The 16,495-nt window shown below is 40.9% G+C and overlaps 2 protein-coding genes across 2 annotated transcripts in view; one reads left to right on the top strand and one right to left on the bottom strand.

Moving 5' to 3' along the window:
- Positions 1-3,740: 3,740 nt before the first annotated feature.
- NUDT15 (nudix hydrolase 15) lies at positions 3,741-15,714 on the bottom strand. Its single transcript, XM_004054492.5, has 3 exons — positions 12,783-15,714; positions 9,861-10,057; positions 3,741-5,328 (listed from the first exon to the last, which is right to left on the bottom strand). The coding sequence occupies exons 1-3, from the start codon at positions 13,208-13,210 to the stop codon at positions 5,189-5,191; spliced, it is 765 nt and encodes a 254-aa protein (XP_004054540.2). The 5' UTR covers positions 13,211-15,714; the 3' UTR covers positions 3,741-5,188.
- Positions 12,948-16,495, top strand: part of SUCLA2 (succinate-CoA ligase ADP-forming subunit beta) — a 112,279-nt gene continuing 108,731 nt past the window's right edge. The window contains exon 1 of the mRNA XM_055359808.2: positions 12,948-13,081. The gene's annotated coding sequence lies outside the window, so the exon portion shown is untranslated. The remainder of the gene's footprint in view (positions 13,082-16,495) is intronic.

Genomic DNA, 16,495 nt, shown 5'->3' with positions numbered 1-16,495 from the left:
AAGCTGCAGGAAGAGTCTGGGGAAAAGGTGGCGCGGGCCTGGCCTAGGGGAGAGGCAGGTGGGACCATGTGATGGGGATGGATTCAAGAGACAAGAAACAGAATGGACAAGAAAGAGCAACTGCTGGATGCGGGGAAGGGAATCAAATTTGAGCAATTCAGCAGATGGTAGAGCCCTTCTCTGAGAAGAATATAGGAGGAAGTTCAGTCTGAAACACAGCAAGCCAGAAGGATGTGGACAATCAAGTAGAGATGCCTGGTGTGTGGTGGGGCCTGGAGCTTAGGAGAAAGGTCTGGGCTGTAGATAATATTGTTTGGGGAGTCATCCAAGAATAGGTAGAAAGTGAATCTACGAAGGAAAAAAAAAAAGTATCAAGTTATCAAAAATAAGTCTTGTTATCAAAAATAACAAGTATCAAGTCAAACTGAAGTTGGTGAAAAGTTTGGCTTACTTGCTACTATGTTGCTTTTGCCCACGAATTGATCTGATAAAATGAAGAGTGATACATGATTGAATACAACGTTATTAACCAATATTATGATGCAAAAAGCCAAATATTTAAATATTTTATTTTTTGAGATAGGGTCTCACTCTGTCGCCCAGGCTGGAATGCAGTGGTGGGATCATAGCTCACTGTAGCCTCGATATCCTGGGCTCAAGCAATCCTCCCCTCAGCCTCCCAAGGAGCTGGGACTACAGGCAAGCACCACCATGTCCCACCAACTCCACCACACCTAGCTAATCTTTAACTTTTTGTAGAGACAGGGTCTCACTATGCTGCCTATGCTGGTCTCAAACTCTTGTGCTCAAGTGATCCTCTGGCCTTGGCCACCCAAAGTGTGGGGATTACACTGTGCCTGGCTATTTAAACATTTCTTTTCTGTTTTGAGACAGAGTCTCATTCTGTCCCCCAGGCTGGAGTGCAGTGGTGTGATCTTGGCTCACTGCAACCTCCTCCTCCCAGGTTCAAGCAATTATCCTGTCTCAGCCTCCTGAGTAGCTGGAACTACAGGTGCATACCATCACACCGGCTAATTTTTCTATTTTCAGTTGTGACAGGAGTTCACAATATTGGCCAGGCTGGTCTTGAACTCCTGACCTCAGGTGATCCACCTGTCTCGGCCTCCCAAAGTGCTGGGATTACAGGCATGAGCCACTGTGCCTGGCCTATTTAAACATTTTGAACGTGAAAATGAGAAAAAGTCTGGAATGGGAATTTAAGGAAGTGTGGTAGGTTTAACTGACAGTACAAATATTGTAAAGTCCTTATCATACTACTTGGCACACAATAGATGAAAAATTAGATGTTTTGGAGAACCTTAAGTATTAATTTATATTTTTAATTTATTGAAGTACATAAAATGGAAGATGTGGAACACAATGCACATTGTTACCTTTAATTTTCACTTTTTATAAAACTACTCAGCTGGGCGCGGTGGCTCATGCCTGTAATCATAGCACTTTGGGAGGCCGAGGCAGGCAGATCACCTGAGGTCGGAAGACCAGCCTGACTAACATGGAGAAACCCTATCTATACTGAAAATACAAAAACTAGCTGGACGTGGTGGTGGGCACCTGTAAACCCAAATAGGAAGCTGAGGAAGGAGCACTGCTTGAACGCGGGAGGCGGAGGTTGCGGTGAGCCGAGATCGTGCCTCTGCACTCCAGCCTGGGCAACAAGAGTGAAACTCCATCCCAAAAACAAAAAAACTACTCAAGTGCAGCACAGACATCTGCGTACAACATAAATAATTACTAAAAACAGAGGCAGCTTCAGTATATGATTTTATGTTGAAAGAAGACTTTGGATGTCTTCTCTTATATGAATGATTCCCTGAGCTTGCTTTCTCCCACAATCTCAATTTATTGTGATCATTTCGTGCCACAAAGAAGGGACTATTTCACCTAAAAGTATTTGCCTTGTTTGGGAAGCTGGCAGTCAAGATAACAAAGAAGTGACTCCTCCAAGTGGATCGGAAAGAGGCCGAATTCACCTCAGGCTCCACTGGGAAGACTTTTGGTAAGGTATTGCCAGAGTCAGTATAGGAGCACTTGCCTATCCTGGGACAGATGACACCTCAGGGTTGGTCCAGCAAATAGACGAAAAGATATTTCCCTCCCAGTAACCTGGCAGTAAAGTACACTTCCAGAACTCTAGCTGACATTTAGTTTTATGAGAATGTTGCTAGTCAGCTTTAGGTTTTTTTCTATTAAAGGCAATACTCAAACCATCCAGGCATTAACTGCTTTCTTAAGAGTTCTAAATCCTGCTTCATTCATTGACTTATTTAGAGAAATATTTCCTAATTACTGAGTTGTCACTGAATGCCACCTGAGCACATTAAGTGCTGATGTACACACAATCCCCTTCTAATTAATATGGAATTCTTACCTTTTTACCTTTTCCTATGAATAAAACTCCTGGTTAGTTTTTTCTTTCCATTGAAACACATTTCATGTCAAGTTGGTTGAGTTAAAAAACAAACAAACCTCACAAGCTTTCAATGAGTTTGTCATTGCCTTCCAAGTAGCTGGGACCACAGGCACGTGCCACCATGCCTGGCTAATTTTTAAATTATTCATAAAGACAGGGTCTCCCTGTGTTGCCCAGGCTGGTCTTGAGCTCCTGAACTCAAGCAATCCTCTCACCTCAGCCTCACAAAGTGCTGGGTTTACAGGTGTGAGCCACTGTGCCAGGCCTTGTGATGAGTTTTTGAAGCTATAAAATACCTGCATGGATAAGTACTAACATAAAGAGATATCTTAATGAATTACCAATGAACTGTAGTTGAGATAAACCTATGAAAGGATTTAATCCATAAGCTTGCCTGCTTTCTTATCAAGCCTCACATGTCTATCACTTAGGAGAAGCCAGGGACAGGGATTCAGTCAACTGAGGGAGTGAAATTAAGTAAAATGAGGAAGCAAGCAACAGAAGGACATGGAATAATCAAATAGGAGTAGAAAAATTAGTGTGAAATTAATCCATATATCCAAAGAACAAGGCATACATACACACTTATTATATTTGAGCTCTTCAAACATTCCAAAATCATGCATCTAACATCAAAAATATGGGCAGGGCGTGGTGGTTCATGCCTGTAATCCCAGCACTTTGGGAGGCCAAGGTGGGCAGATCACTTGAGGTCAAGAGTTCGAGATCAACCGGGCAACATGGTGAAACCATCTCTACTAAAAATACAAAAATTAGGTGGGTGTGGTGGTGCATACCTGTAATCCCAGGTACTCAGGAGGCCGAGGCAAGAGGATCCCTTGAGCCCGGGAGCTGGAGGTTGCAGTGAGCCAAGATTGCACCACTGTACTCCAGCCTGGTTGACAGAGTGAGACCCTATCTCAGAAAAAAAAAAAAAAAATAGGTAAAGATACAATTAATAGAAAATGAGATTTCTACATGACAAATTATACAATGTACATATATAATTTTGAAAAAGCAAACAAGAAAGAACTTAAAAAATGATACTCACTGGAAAAAGATTCCTTAGCAGGTATTATGATAGTACTGGGGTCTTTTGAAAGAGCAAAATTCAAAGGTAATCAACTCTAAGAGAAGCACAGGATTTCACAGAAGTGCGCTCAAAATTAAAAATGTGAGCTTTTGGCCTAATCTGGCAAAAATTTGGATCCCTTTGTACTCTTAAAAATTACCAAAGACCACAAAGAGATTTTGTTTTTGTATGGTTTTATCTAGAAATATTTATCATATAGAAATGAAAACTGAGAAATTTCTTAAAATTTTTATTAATCATTTGCAAGTAACAAAAACCAAGTATATATAAACACATAAATAACATTTTTGGCAAATAGCTATTTTTATTTTTTCACATATTAAAACCCACTAAAAATAACCATTTTTCTAACCAACCACAACAAAAATCATTAGTGAGAAGAGTACTGCTGCTTTACATTTCTCCAAATCTCTTCAATGTCTGATGACAGACGAAAGCTGGAATCTTGTATCTGCTTTTGCATTCAGCCTATTACAGTATCACACCAGATAGCCTCTTGAAAACTCCTCTGCATACTCATGAAAAAATGAGTGAAAAAGATAAATGATGGCTGGGCGTTGTGGCTCACACCTGTAATCCCAGCACTTTGGGAGGCTGAGGTGGGCAGATGACTTGAGCTCAGGAGTTCCAGACCAGCCTGGCCAACATGGTGAAACCCCGTCTCCACTAAAAATACAAAAATTAGCCAGGTGTGGTGGTGGGTGCCTGTAATCCCAGCTACTCGGGAAGCTGAGGTAGGAGAATTGCTTGAACCCAGGTGTCGGAGGCTGCAATGAGCTGAGATCGTGCCACTGCACTCCAGTGTGGGCAACAGAGCAAGACTCCTTCTCAAATTAAAAAAAAAAAAAAGGAAAAGCTATAAATGGTGAAATGATGTCTTAGTGTTATAAAAACAGCTTTGACCTAGAATACCCTTGAAAGGCTCTTGAGGCTCCCCCAGACCACACTTTGACAACCACTGCTCTAGACGAATCTCTTCATCGAATCTCTTCATATATATGAATCTCTTCATACAAGGACCCTGGACCTCAGAAAGAGTAAGTGAGAAACTCAACATCACAGCCTATTAATAGCAGGATACAGATATTAGATGGTTTGTCTCACTTCTCTTGGTTTAGATTCTCAATTGGAAACCTGGGAGGTACACCCTAATGACCTGTCCTATTCCCTGTAAGTTGCAAAAATTGTCACAATATATTACCCTCTCCCCAACATTTCTTTAATAAAAGAGGTAATCAACAAATTTGGTAAATTTTGCAACAGCCATACTCTGTTTGAACCTAAACTACAATATTTGAATTCAGGTCTCTATTTGAACAGAAACACTAAGGCAAATTTGACTGCATCCTGGAACTCCATGCAAGCTAGTAATGACAAACTGCACAGTAAATATCATAGGTAAATATGGAAAGCAGATTACCCATAATATCAGTATTTATCATGTATTCTGTGTCTGGAATACAATTCAATGACATATTTCAGAAAAATTTTCTCAAGTACTGGCTGAAAGAGTGGTGGATACATTAAGAGACTGCAAATAAACTGGCAATCACAAGAAATTTTTTAGATAAAATGGAGTTGTTCCGAAATGTAGACATTTTTCATTCCCTAACCAGACCTTATTCTTGTCTTTTTAAAGAAAATCAAATCTTCTTGGCCACCTAGAGATGATTTCCTTTGTATCCCACCAGATGGTTCAGATCTTCTTTAAATGGATCATAGCCTTGTTCTTTTAAACAACGCAGTCCCCAGAAAAGCTGGTCCAGGGGAGGTAGTTCTTCCCAAGGAACCCACTCCCAACCTAGAAAAGAAAGATGCTGAATCAATTTATTTAGGTAACAGAAAACAAAGGGTGTTTATTTGGGTAAGCTAACCTACATTTAGAAAAAATTAATTGAATTTAAAAATAACTTGCTACTAATAAACTCCTAGTGATGCTTTGCATTTGCTTGGCTATACAAATATAATTTGCATGTAGAATGAAGGTCTTATGAAGAGAATGGTGGTCATTTAAAACATTGTGTTATTTGAATGTGAAGCCCAGTTTACAAAGGCTATGCCATGGTAAACCCAGATTTAGTATTAGTCAATGTTTATGTAAATATTTTTGTAAAAAATGCAAATAACTGTATATACTATAGGTTATACTACATTAAAATAAACCACTTCCTTCACCTATAAAATAAAGTAGATTACAAAGTTTCTAAGATATCCTCCATCTCTTAAAAAAGTATGAAAGCTGTGCAGAGGAAAATAAAATATTGTACCTTGGTATATTTTAAACAAATACAGAAGGAGATGATTTTTAAAAATCCATTGAAACAAGAAAGATTTAACAGTGTCTATCAGTTATAAAGTACATGAAATTCTAGAAAAAGATTCTAGAGAATGGTGTTTTCTTTCATGATTTAAATGTAAATAACATAGACGCACAGATGCTTATGACAGGCAAATACCTACATATTATATTAAGATACACACTCCATGTTCTAGTTTCTTTATGATCACCTGTTTTTACTATGTGTAAGCACTAAGTATCTCTCTGTCCATAAAATACAGGCATATAGGTACGCATTTTCACTTTGGGAATGCAGGGGCCAAAAACCCATGAAACTGGAATAAGTACAGGAAGAGATGATCAGTAACTGTGACCATACACTAATGAGGTGGGGGGGGAGGGGGAGAGGGAGGGCGGGAGAGGAAGAGAGAGCGCGAGAAAGAGAGACAGACTGTCTAGACAGACACAGACAGACTGAGTACCCAACAATGTGGTGCAAGATGCTTAATTAACCAGGTCTCCAAAAAGCCGTCCATGAAGTTTACCCCATCCCCTAGAAAATGAAGTGTCTGGATGAGCCTCCGAACTATAATTAGATGGTTGGAGGAAAGATGCACTCAATAGTAAACTGAAGCAGGCTACCCAGATCCAAGGCCTGAGGAGCACGGGATAGAGAGACTGTGTCTTTATCCTAGAAATAAAACAAAGACCCACCAAGCCCTTGTACCTTGGCTAGGCTGCAGCTGGTTATCAGTGTAGTTGGTTATCAGGCTGCAACTGGGAATAAAGTGAACATAATTCCTGCTGTATTGTTACTAACATATAGAGCAGTAAATGTTTTTGATCAAATCTGATTTGATGCTAGGAATCTTGTACCTTGTAAATCATACTGCTTTATTTGAGACTACTAGCAAGGTTCATGTCAGGGAGTTAACAAAATGAAAGTGAACAAATAAAAAAGTTACATAAATGAATTTTAAAAACCACAAAGCATGTAAAACTACTCCTAACTACTATATCCTAAGAGGAATAAAACAATACATATAGTTACACGGTTATAAAAACTCATGATTTAGTACTTAAAGTAGAATAGTAATCTTATGGAAGTTATTAAAAAGTAGGGCAGTGTAGTACTAAATGAGAGCTTCACAGAAAGGTTGGCTTGTATGTTCATTCACTGGGTCCTTCCTTCCTTCAACATATTTTGAATTCTGATTATGAGTCAGACACTGTGTTTGGCAGGGAAGAGTTCAAAATGTATAAGCCAAAAGAACTGTTCTTTATAGATTCAAAGTTCAGTAAAAAAAAAAAAGAGCATAATTTGAAGTTGAGTTGAATTTGAGATGCCTTCTGAACATTAAGGGAAGATATTTAGAAAGCAACTGGAAACACAGGCCCGCAGCTCAGAGGAGTGAGATTCAAAATTATAACTTGCATCAGGATTCCCCAACTCAAATCCCTACAGAGGCTAGACAGGGCAAAAAGAGGACTGAAGAATGAGGAAGCACCCAGAGGTGGCTTGGTGAGAATGGTCAAATAAAGCTTGTGGGACAGTCAGTGACCTTGGTGTTTTCTCTATAGCACCTTCTCTAAAAATGAAGGCTTTCTATATCTGCTTCCTGTGAAGGATACTGAATTTAAAAAAGAACTATTCCATCATATTTGTCTCTTCTAGTCTCAGCTTTATTTGCCCATAGAAAAAAGAAAAATAAGAAAATGTTTAGTCCATTTCTTCTTTCTGAGACAGGGTCTCACTCTGTCGCTGCTCAGGCTGGACAGCAGTGGTGCAATCATAGCTTACTGCAGCCTTGATCTCCCAGGCTCACATGATCCTTCCATCTCAGCCTCCCAAGTAGCTGGGATTACAGGCATGTGCCACCACTCTGGCTAACATTTTTAGTTTTGTAGAGACGGGGTCTCACTATGTTGCCCAGTATATGTGTGTACATCCCTTTGTCAGAGACCCTTCCTAACCACCCTATCTGATACAGCACTCATATATCCGTTTCTTACACAGCTTTATTGCTCTTTTTAGTCCTTATTGCTACTATCATAAAATATCTGTAATCTGTCATTTCCCCCACCCACTAAAATGTAAAGTCCAAGAGGGCAGGGACTTTGTTCTATGCACCATTGTTTCTTTAGTGCCTAGAACAGTGTCTCAATACTCAAAACACTGTACTCAATAGGTATCTGTTGAATGAAAAGATTCTTCCCTATTAGAGAAGAAATTAAATGTTTAGAGGGGAGGTTCAATACATAAGACCACTTGGATAAAGTTTCATATGGCAAGGAACATATTCAAAAAGTTTGATATTTTTCTCTTTAGTTCCTTTTCTGACTGTTTTATGAGAATTTGAGGAGAGATGGTAAACAGAAAACCCTTAGAATAATGCTTAGCACACGGTAAATAAACTTTCAGTGCACTCAATTCAACATAGAGGGTAACAGATAATGAAACCACCTTTGCAATATTATAACAGTGAGAGACATCTAACAAAGCTGACTCCACCTTGCTTCTAACCTCACAAACTGTCTCCTCATTTCTACACACAGGCCAACCTAACTATGGGAGGAATTTAGTTTACAGTTTAAAGCAAGGATGGTAATAGTCCTTTCCCAAAACTAACCCCCTCCTTGTTAAGGGACCAAAGCTGCTTTTGTAAAACTAATAAAAGGCCACAAGGTTAGAATTATGGTAAGGGCCAGAACTCTATTAAGATGTAGGCATAGTTAAACTCTAACCAGGCATCATTTTATAACTTGCTTTTTTGTAACTGCTTACTGCTCAGGAAGCATGTAGCCCGTGGTCAAAAGATTTATAACTTTCCCATTTACACCTACAGATGACATTGCTATTGTAAAACCTAAGACTAGTGTTTGAGGTATTTTTCAGACTTTGCATTCTAATGGACCAACTGGTACCACCCAAATCGGTAAGCCACACAAAGAAACTGACTCAAGTGGTCCTGTGAACCCCCCATCGAGGAACTGACTCAGCACAAGAAGACAGTTTTGACATCCGTATGGTTTTATCCCCAACCCAACAAAGCAGCATTTCTCATTCCCTAGCCCCTTGCTTGCCAAACCACCCTTGAAAAACCCTAGCCTCTGAATTCTCTATGGGTAGGATTTAAGAATTATCTCCCGTCCTCCTCATGCAGCTGCCCTGTGATTATTAAACTCTTTCTCTGCTACAACTCCTACTGTCTCAGGGTACTGGCTTTTTCTGGGTGGCAGGCAAGAAGAACCCAACTGCTCTGAAACAATAATTGTTTTATCAGTGTAATTATTTACCGTAAATGGATGGTATTAACTCTCCTGGAAGGTGAGAAAACTGAGTAAAACAGATAAAATATTTTCCTTAAAATTACTGCCTGAAACAAAATTAAACAATAACAATAAAACTTACTGTGTTCACGAGGTTCTTCGTATGTAAATCCTTACAAGAATCCATCCAAGGTACTTATTATTATCACGGATAAGAAAAGAGGCCCAGGCATGAAATAATTTGCCCAAGGTCACAAAGCTCTAAGAACCAGGACACAAACACAGTGTGGTTCCTCATGGTCCAAATATATTTACCTATTATATCTCTATATTACATCTCTACATTCACATATCTTAGGCTATTCGGACTGCTATAACAGAATACTTCAGACTACATGGCTTATGAGCAACAGAAATTTATTTCTCAACAGTTCTAGAGACTGGGAAGTCCAAGATCAAGACGCTGGCAGATTCCATATCTGGGGAGGGCCCACTTCCAGGTTCACAGATAACCATCTTCTCTCTGTATCTTTACATCATGGAAGGGGTCGGGGTCTCTTTTCTAAGGGCATGAATCCCATTCATTATCTTATGATCTAATCACCTCCCAAGGGCCCCAACCTCCTAAAACCTCGTCATGGGAGTTAGGATTTCTACGTAGAATTTTGGGGGAACACAAGCATTCAGACAATAGCATTCTCTTCATATGGCAACACACTGTAATATTCCTCCAGACCACTTGCTCTCCTGAAAGAAAAATGCATGATTATATATAATTCTCTTACTTTCATTTTTTTCAGGCTCTACATTCTTTGGTTCTGAATCATGAGTCACATCCACTTCTCCTTTCATTAATATAGTAACATAATGGTAATTCTCCTTCTCAATGAAAGAATTCACAACTGAGGCAAAGTGAACATTTTTCAGGTGAAGAGCTGCTTCTTCCCAGGTTTCCCTTTGAGCACATTCTTCCCAGGTTTCACTGGAAAACAGAAACAAAAATTAGATTAATTCTATTTTTTTATATATACATATGTGTGTGTATATATATGTATATATATAAATGTATATACGTGTGTGTGTGTGTGTGTATATTTTGCCATGAAATTCTTGGCTAGAAAATTCTAGTGTAAAACAAAAATAACTGTAATTGGTTCCTGCTTTAAAACAACAAATCAGCTGGGCATGTGGCTCATGTCTGTAATCTTTTGGAAGGCTAAGGCAAGAGGACAGCTTGAGTTCAGGAGTTGGAGACCAGCTGAGGCCAACATAGTGAGACCTCATTTCTCCAAAAAAAAAAAAAAAAAAAAAAAAAAATAGCCGGGCATGGTGGTGCATGCCTATGGTCTGTGGTCCCAGCTACTCAAGAGGCTGAGGCAAGAGGATAGTTTGAGCCTGGGAAATCAAGGCTGCAGTGAGCCATGATGGTGCCATTGCACTCCAGCCTGGACAAACAGCAAGACTTTGTCTCAAAAAATAGTAATAATAATTAATTAAAAAGATAAAAATTTAAAAACAGTAAATCAGCAACCTTGCCCTTGACATTATATCCTGTATCTAGTTATCTAAAGATGAAAAGGACTTAATATTGAATAAAAATTAACATTTAGCCATCTCAGCACTAATTTACAGCCCTGGAACCTGTGTGTAACCAGGAGGCAGTTTAGTGGATTAAGAGCAGACTTTGGAGTCAACTAGACCTGGGACTGAGCTCAAAGTTCATTACTTTCCACCTTGGACAAGTAAAAAGAGAGTATATTACTTCCTCATGGGGTCATTGTAATTGTATCAAGAAGTGCCACTATGTCTTTTCCAGCAGTCTCAGAATTTCAATTTAAGCCTCAAAACTGACAATAGGTAAAAAGCACTTCTAAATTCTCAAGCAAAAGGGCAAACAGATGTCATCTGAGCTCAAGCTCAAGCTAAGGAAGGCCAGACTAGACCTGCGACTTCTCCGTACCCAGGCTACATAAGAAAGACAGGAGATGTTTGAGACAGAGGAAAGTTTGGAGTTTTCAGCCTAGTAGGAGCATTTCCCTTCGAGACTACAAGGGGCCAACTCTGCCCCCCAAGACAGGTGAGGAACATTCCAAGAGAATCAGTCATAAGATTGGGATTGACTCAAGAAGGAGATACTCAGTGTGTCACTCCCCTGCTAAAGACATCCTGAGCTGCAGAAACTCACAGGCCTACCCCAGTGCATCAGAGAAGGTGTGCTACAAGGGTGAAAGCTCTTGGGTAAATCTGAAATGTGTCCCTCGGAGTTTCCAGATGCAGATGAATACAGAGGCAGAGCAAGAAAAAAGGGCAGCAGTGGAAATATCATTCCCATTGTGTGTTTCCTTTGGGCCAAGCAGATGCCACAAGAGACTGCTGGGTAATCAAATAGGAGATCCCAGTAGAAAGAAAATGTGGGGTGATGTGCTAAAAGCAAGAGCTAGGAGGTGGGCCAGCATCACAGAAAGCCCGTCACCTATGTCAGGAAAATCTCTGTGGGACTTCCCAACAACTGACAAACATACCCTGAGAAAGCACACATGTGGATATCATGCCCAGAGGACACCAATGGATGGATCAGAGCAGCATCAGTCACCTGAATGGCTTGCTCTCTCTCCTCCTCCAACACACTGGAGAAAGAAGGAAACTCAGAGACAGCCAGGTGAGAAGAGGAGGAGGATACAGAAAAGCAGAACAATGGCTCACACCTCCTTTATGCACTGCAGGGGAGGGATTAGAAACTGGAAGTGACACTGAAGGTTTAAATTGGATTGGACTTTTAAATGCTTGGAAGTGAATCATACTGACCCAAATGTGATTTATTTTTATAACCAAGTGACAAGAAAACTATAGAATTTGCAGGAAACGTCACTGAAGAGGGAAAGAAAAAATCATGTTTGAAGGCAATGGAAGGAGAAAATAAAACCATTTCCTGTTTGTTCTCCCATCAAATTTAGCCCACTGAGTATACCAGTTATGTAAAGATCAAATGAAAGTATACATGCAAAGAGCCTGGCATATTATCCAGCCCTTAACAAAAAGCCCATTAGAGCTCAATGTTGGCTATGGTCATTGACCTCACGGGTGGATCACCTGAGGTCAGGAGTTAAGAGACCAGCCTGGCCAACATGGCGAAACCCCGTCTCTACTAAAAATACAAAAATTAGCACGGCGTGGTAGCGGGCGCCTGTAATCCCAGCTACCAGGAGGCTGAGACACAAAAATCGCTTGAACCCAGGAGGCGGAGGTTGCAGTGACTGGAGATAGCACCACTGCACTCTGGCCTGGGCTACAGAGCGAGACACAGTCTCAAATCAATCAATCGATCGATCAATCAATCACATGGAAACGGTGCAATGTCTTAGCTGACAACATCGGGCTGCTGGAGGGTTTACACACACCTGCTTTCCTCCTTTTGTGTGTAAGCTGTGAGAAACACACCTCACAGACGAACTCCCAACCGCCACCCAGCAGGCGCGCAGCCGGAAAGACCCAGCTAGCAGAGAAAAGACCTCGCCTGACCCGGCACAGCGCCCCCTCCTGGGCGCGATCCTACGTCGCCCAGAGGTCGAGGGGAGGAACCGAGGGAACGCGCAAGAAAGGACGCAGCGTCAGCGCGGACGTTCTCACGCACGGCACACGGAAGCAAGCACGGCGTGAGTTCGTCCTTCTGCGCACGCCCCAGTTTCCTCGCGTCCGCGGCTGCTCACCCGAACTCCAGATGACCTCCAGGGAGTTGGAAACTGCCAGCTCCAACCGAGCCTTTCCTCTTCCCCAGGAGGACGCAACGCGGATGCTTGCAGCTCGTCACCACGACTCCGACTCCGACTCCTGGCCGCCGCCCGCGCGGCTGTGCGCTGGCCGTCATAGCGCGCGGGAGGACGCGCCTGGTAGCGGCAGGAAGTGACGCGCTCACTACGCCGTCCCGCGGCCGCAGCCAATCTCTCCCCGCGAGGGCGGAGGCGCCGAAATCAAAGCGAGAGCGCCTCGGCCTCTCCAGCTGTCCGCGGTGCGTAATGCGTCGCGGAGGGCTATCAGGTTGGGGAATGCCGTGCCGTGTTTCCTTCCGAAGGGCAGCGTGCCTTAGAGTTTCGCTGTAACTAAAGACGCTTACAGTTGTGCTTTGAATATTCATCATCCATCAGCCTATCCACTCCCAGATTCCTGCAAACCATGCATTTACATGTACAAGCCGCCTGCTCTTACAAACCTCGGCACCACTGCACATTCTCCTTTTTCCGTGAATGACCTCGCCCACCATGGTGCACCCATTTGCCCTGTAGTTCAAATCAGCGTGGTACCAGGATAAGGATAGGTCGTTTAGAAACATCCCATTATAAACAACTATGCTTAAGGTATATTCATAAGTCATGGGAGGAAATAAAGGCTAATTGATAAATCATGCTGGGAAGAGTTAGTTACAAACAGTGGAAAACAGACATTTTCAGATGTTTGCACACCTTGCACCATGCAAAATACAAACCAGCTGAATCATAAAAACAAATGACTAGTTACTGGGAGGGTTTTCTCTCTTTCTCTCATTTTTACTTCTACCAAAGTAATGTGCACATACTGGTAATTTTATTTTATTTTAATTTTCACCAAGCTAGCTAATTTTCTTTTTTTTTTTTTTTTTTTGTGGAGGTGCGCTGTCGGTCTTTTGTCGAGGCTGATCTCCAACTCCTGTCCTCAAGCAGTCCTTCCACTTGGGCCTACCAGAGTGCTGCGATAACAGGCGTGAACCCCTGCGCCTGACCTATAGCTATAATTTTAAGAAGTAAAATGGTGCAAAAACCGCAACAAGAGCAACCTGACCCTCCTACTTTCAGAACCAAGAAACCAAGTCTGCTGACACCTTGATCTTAGAATTCTAGCCTCCAGAATTGTGAGAAAATTAATTTCTGTTATTTAAGCCATACAATCTTTGATACTTTGTTATGGCTTGATACTTTGTTATGGCAGCCATAGCACTAGCCTAGCCTTATCTCAGTGAAAGACAAGATTTGGGAGGAGCTAGGGTATCCACTCTGAGCACGTTTAGTCATCATGTTGCTGGAGATTCTAGTTAGCACAACTCATAAAATTTAAAAATCAATAAAAGGTAGTTAAATTGGAAAGGAATAAGTAACCGTCTTTTTTTTTTTTAAACAATCCTGAGGAATTAATTAAAAAGCCATTAGAACAAATAAGTTTAGCAAGGTCGTAGGATTCAAGGTTAATATACACAATTGATTATATTTCTATATATTAGCAATGAACAATTGAAAAGTAAATTTTTAAAACAATACCATTTATAATACCATAAAAAACATAAAATACTTAGAAATATATTTAGCAAAAGATATGGAACACTTGTATACAGAAAACTATAAAACTGTGAACCAAAAATAAAATTCTAAGCACCTCCACCCCCAGCCATCTGAATGGACTCCTTCCTCTTGGCCAGAGCACTCCAAAGTTAACCTGAAAAACTGGTTGAAGCCATGACGGAGCAGGGATCAGATATGCCTCATTATGCCACCTTTCTTTTGGAATTCAGGAAAAGCCAACTAGCATTTAACATTAACACAGACCTTAAGTCTGATAAGAAACATTTACAATCTAGTCTCTCTGAAGCCTGCTACCTGGAGGCTTCAGCTGCATGATAAAATTTTGGTCTCCACAACGTCTTATCTTAACCCAGACATTCCTTTCTATTGATAATAACTCTTTCAACCAATTGCCAATCAGAAAAATTTAAATCTACCTATAACCTGGAACCCCTGCCCCACTTCAAGTTGTCTCGCCTTTCTGGACCAAACCAATGGTCAATCTATATCTTAAGTGTATTTGATTGAAGTCTCATGTCTCCCTAAAATGTATAAAACCAAGCTGCTCCCCAACCACCTTGGGCATATGTTGTCAGGGTCTCCCAAGGGCTGTGTCACAGGCCATGGTCACTCATATTTGGCTCAGAATACATCCCTTTAACTATTTTACAGAGTTTGACTTCTTCCTTTTTTTTAATTTCAAGTTTTTGGTTACATGGATTCGTTCTTTAGCTGTGATTTCTGAAATTTTAGTGCACCCATCACCTGAGTAGTGTACACTATGTGTAGTCTTTTATTCCTCACTCCCCTCCCAACTTTCCCATCCGAGTCCCCAAAGCCCATTGTATCACTCTTATGCCTTTGCATCCTCATAGCTTAGCTCCCACTTGTGAGAACTTACAATATTTGCTTTTCCATTCCTGAGTTACTTCACTTAGAATAATGGCCTCCAGTTCCATCCAAGTTGCTGCATAAGACATTATCTTGTTCCTTTTTATGGCTGAGTAGTATTTTATGGTGTATATATACCACATTTTCTTTATCCATTCGTTGGTTGATGGACACTTAGGTTGGTTCCATGTCTTTGCAATTGCAAATTGTGCTGCTGTATGTGCATGTGTTTTTTTGTTTTTTTTTTTTTTTTGTTTTGGAGATGGTCTTGCTCTGTTGCCCAGGCTGGAGTGCAGTGGCGCAATCTCGGCTCACTGCAAGCTCCGCCTCCCAGGTTCACGCCATTCTCCTGCCTCAGTCTCCTGAGTAGCTGGGACTACAGGCGCCCACCACTGTGCCTGGCTAATTTTTTTGTATTTTTAGTAGAGATGGGGTTTCACCATGGTCTCGATCTCCTGACCTCGTGATCTGCCTGCCTCGGCCTCCCAAAGTGCTGGGATTACAGGCGTGAGCCACCGCGCCCGGCCACATGTGTGTTTTTTATGTAATGAGTTATTTTCCTTTGGGTAGATATTCTGTAGTGGGATTGCTGGATTGAATGGTAGTTCTACTTTTAGTTCCTTAAGGAATCTCTATACTGTTTTCCATAGTGGTTGTACTAGTTTACATTTCCAGTAGCAGTTGGCCTCACATCCAGGCCAACATCTATTGTTTTTTTACTTTTTTGTAACGGCCATTCTTACAGGTGTAGGGTGGTATCTCACGTTTTAATTTGCGTTTCCCTGATGCTTGTGATGTTGAACATTTTTTCATGTTTGTTGGCTGTTTGTATATTTTCTTTTGATAAATGTTTATTCATGTCCTTTGCCCACTTTTTGATGGGATTGTTTGTTTTTTTCTTGCTGATTTGTTTGCATTCCTTGTAGATTCTGCATACTAGTCCTTTGTCAGATGTGTAGTTTGCCAGAGTTGGACTCTTTTCATTGACAGAATGTTGCTGAAGAAAATAAAATACTTAAGTAAAAGAAGAGAAATATTATACTCATGGATCAGAAGACTCAATATTGTTAAAATATCAGTTCTCTACAAATTAATTTATATAGATTCAATGCAGTCCTGATCAGAATACCAGAAGGCTTCCCTTTCCAGTAGAAATAGATAGGTTGATTCTAAAATTGGTATGGAAACACAAATAACTAGAATAATAGAAACAATTTTTGAAA

This window comes from Gorilla gorilla, chromosome 14, assembly GCF_029281585.2.
Source record: "Gorilla gorilla gorilla isolate KB3781 chromosome 14, NHGRI_mGorGor1-v2.1_pri, whole genome shotgun sequence".
In the NCBI taxonomy this organism is placed as follows: Eukaryota; Metazoa; Chordata; class Mammalia; order Primates; family Hominidae; genus Gorilla; species Gorilla gorilla.
This window is presented reverse-complemented; position numbering and strand designations above follow the sequence as displayed.

What these genes read in the sequence shown, in the direction of transcription:
- NUDT15 (XM_004054492.5), bottom strand. Translation starts at nt 13,210, where the DNA reads ATGATGAATATTCAAAGCACAACTGTAAGCGTCTTTAGTTACAGCGAA. An exon ending in GGAGGTCATCTGGAGTTCGG is followed by an intron (nt 10,058 to 12,782) that starts GTGAGCAGCCGC and finishes TCTGTTTTCCAG; the next exon opens with TGAAACCTGGGAAGAATGTG. An exon ending in AGAGCCTGAAAAAAATGAAA is followed by an intron (nt 5,329 to 9,860) that starts GTAAGAGAATTA and finishes TTTCTTTTCTAG; the next exon opens with GTTGGGAGTGGGTTCCTTGG.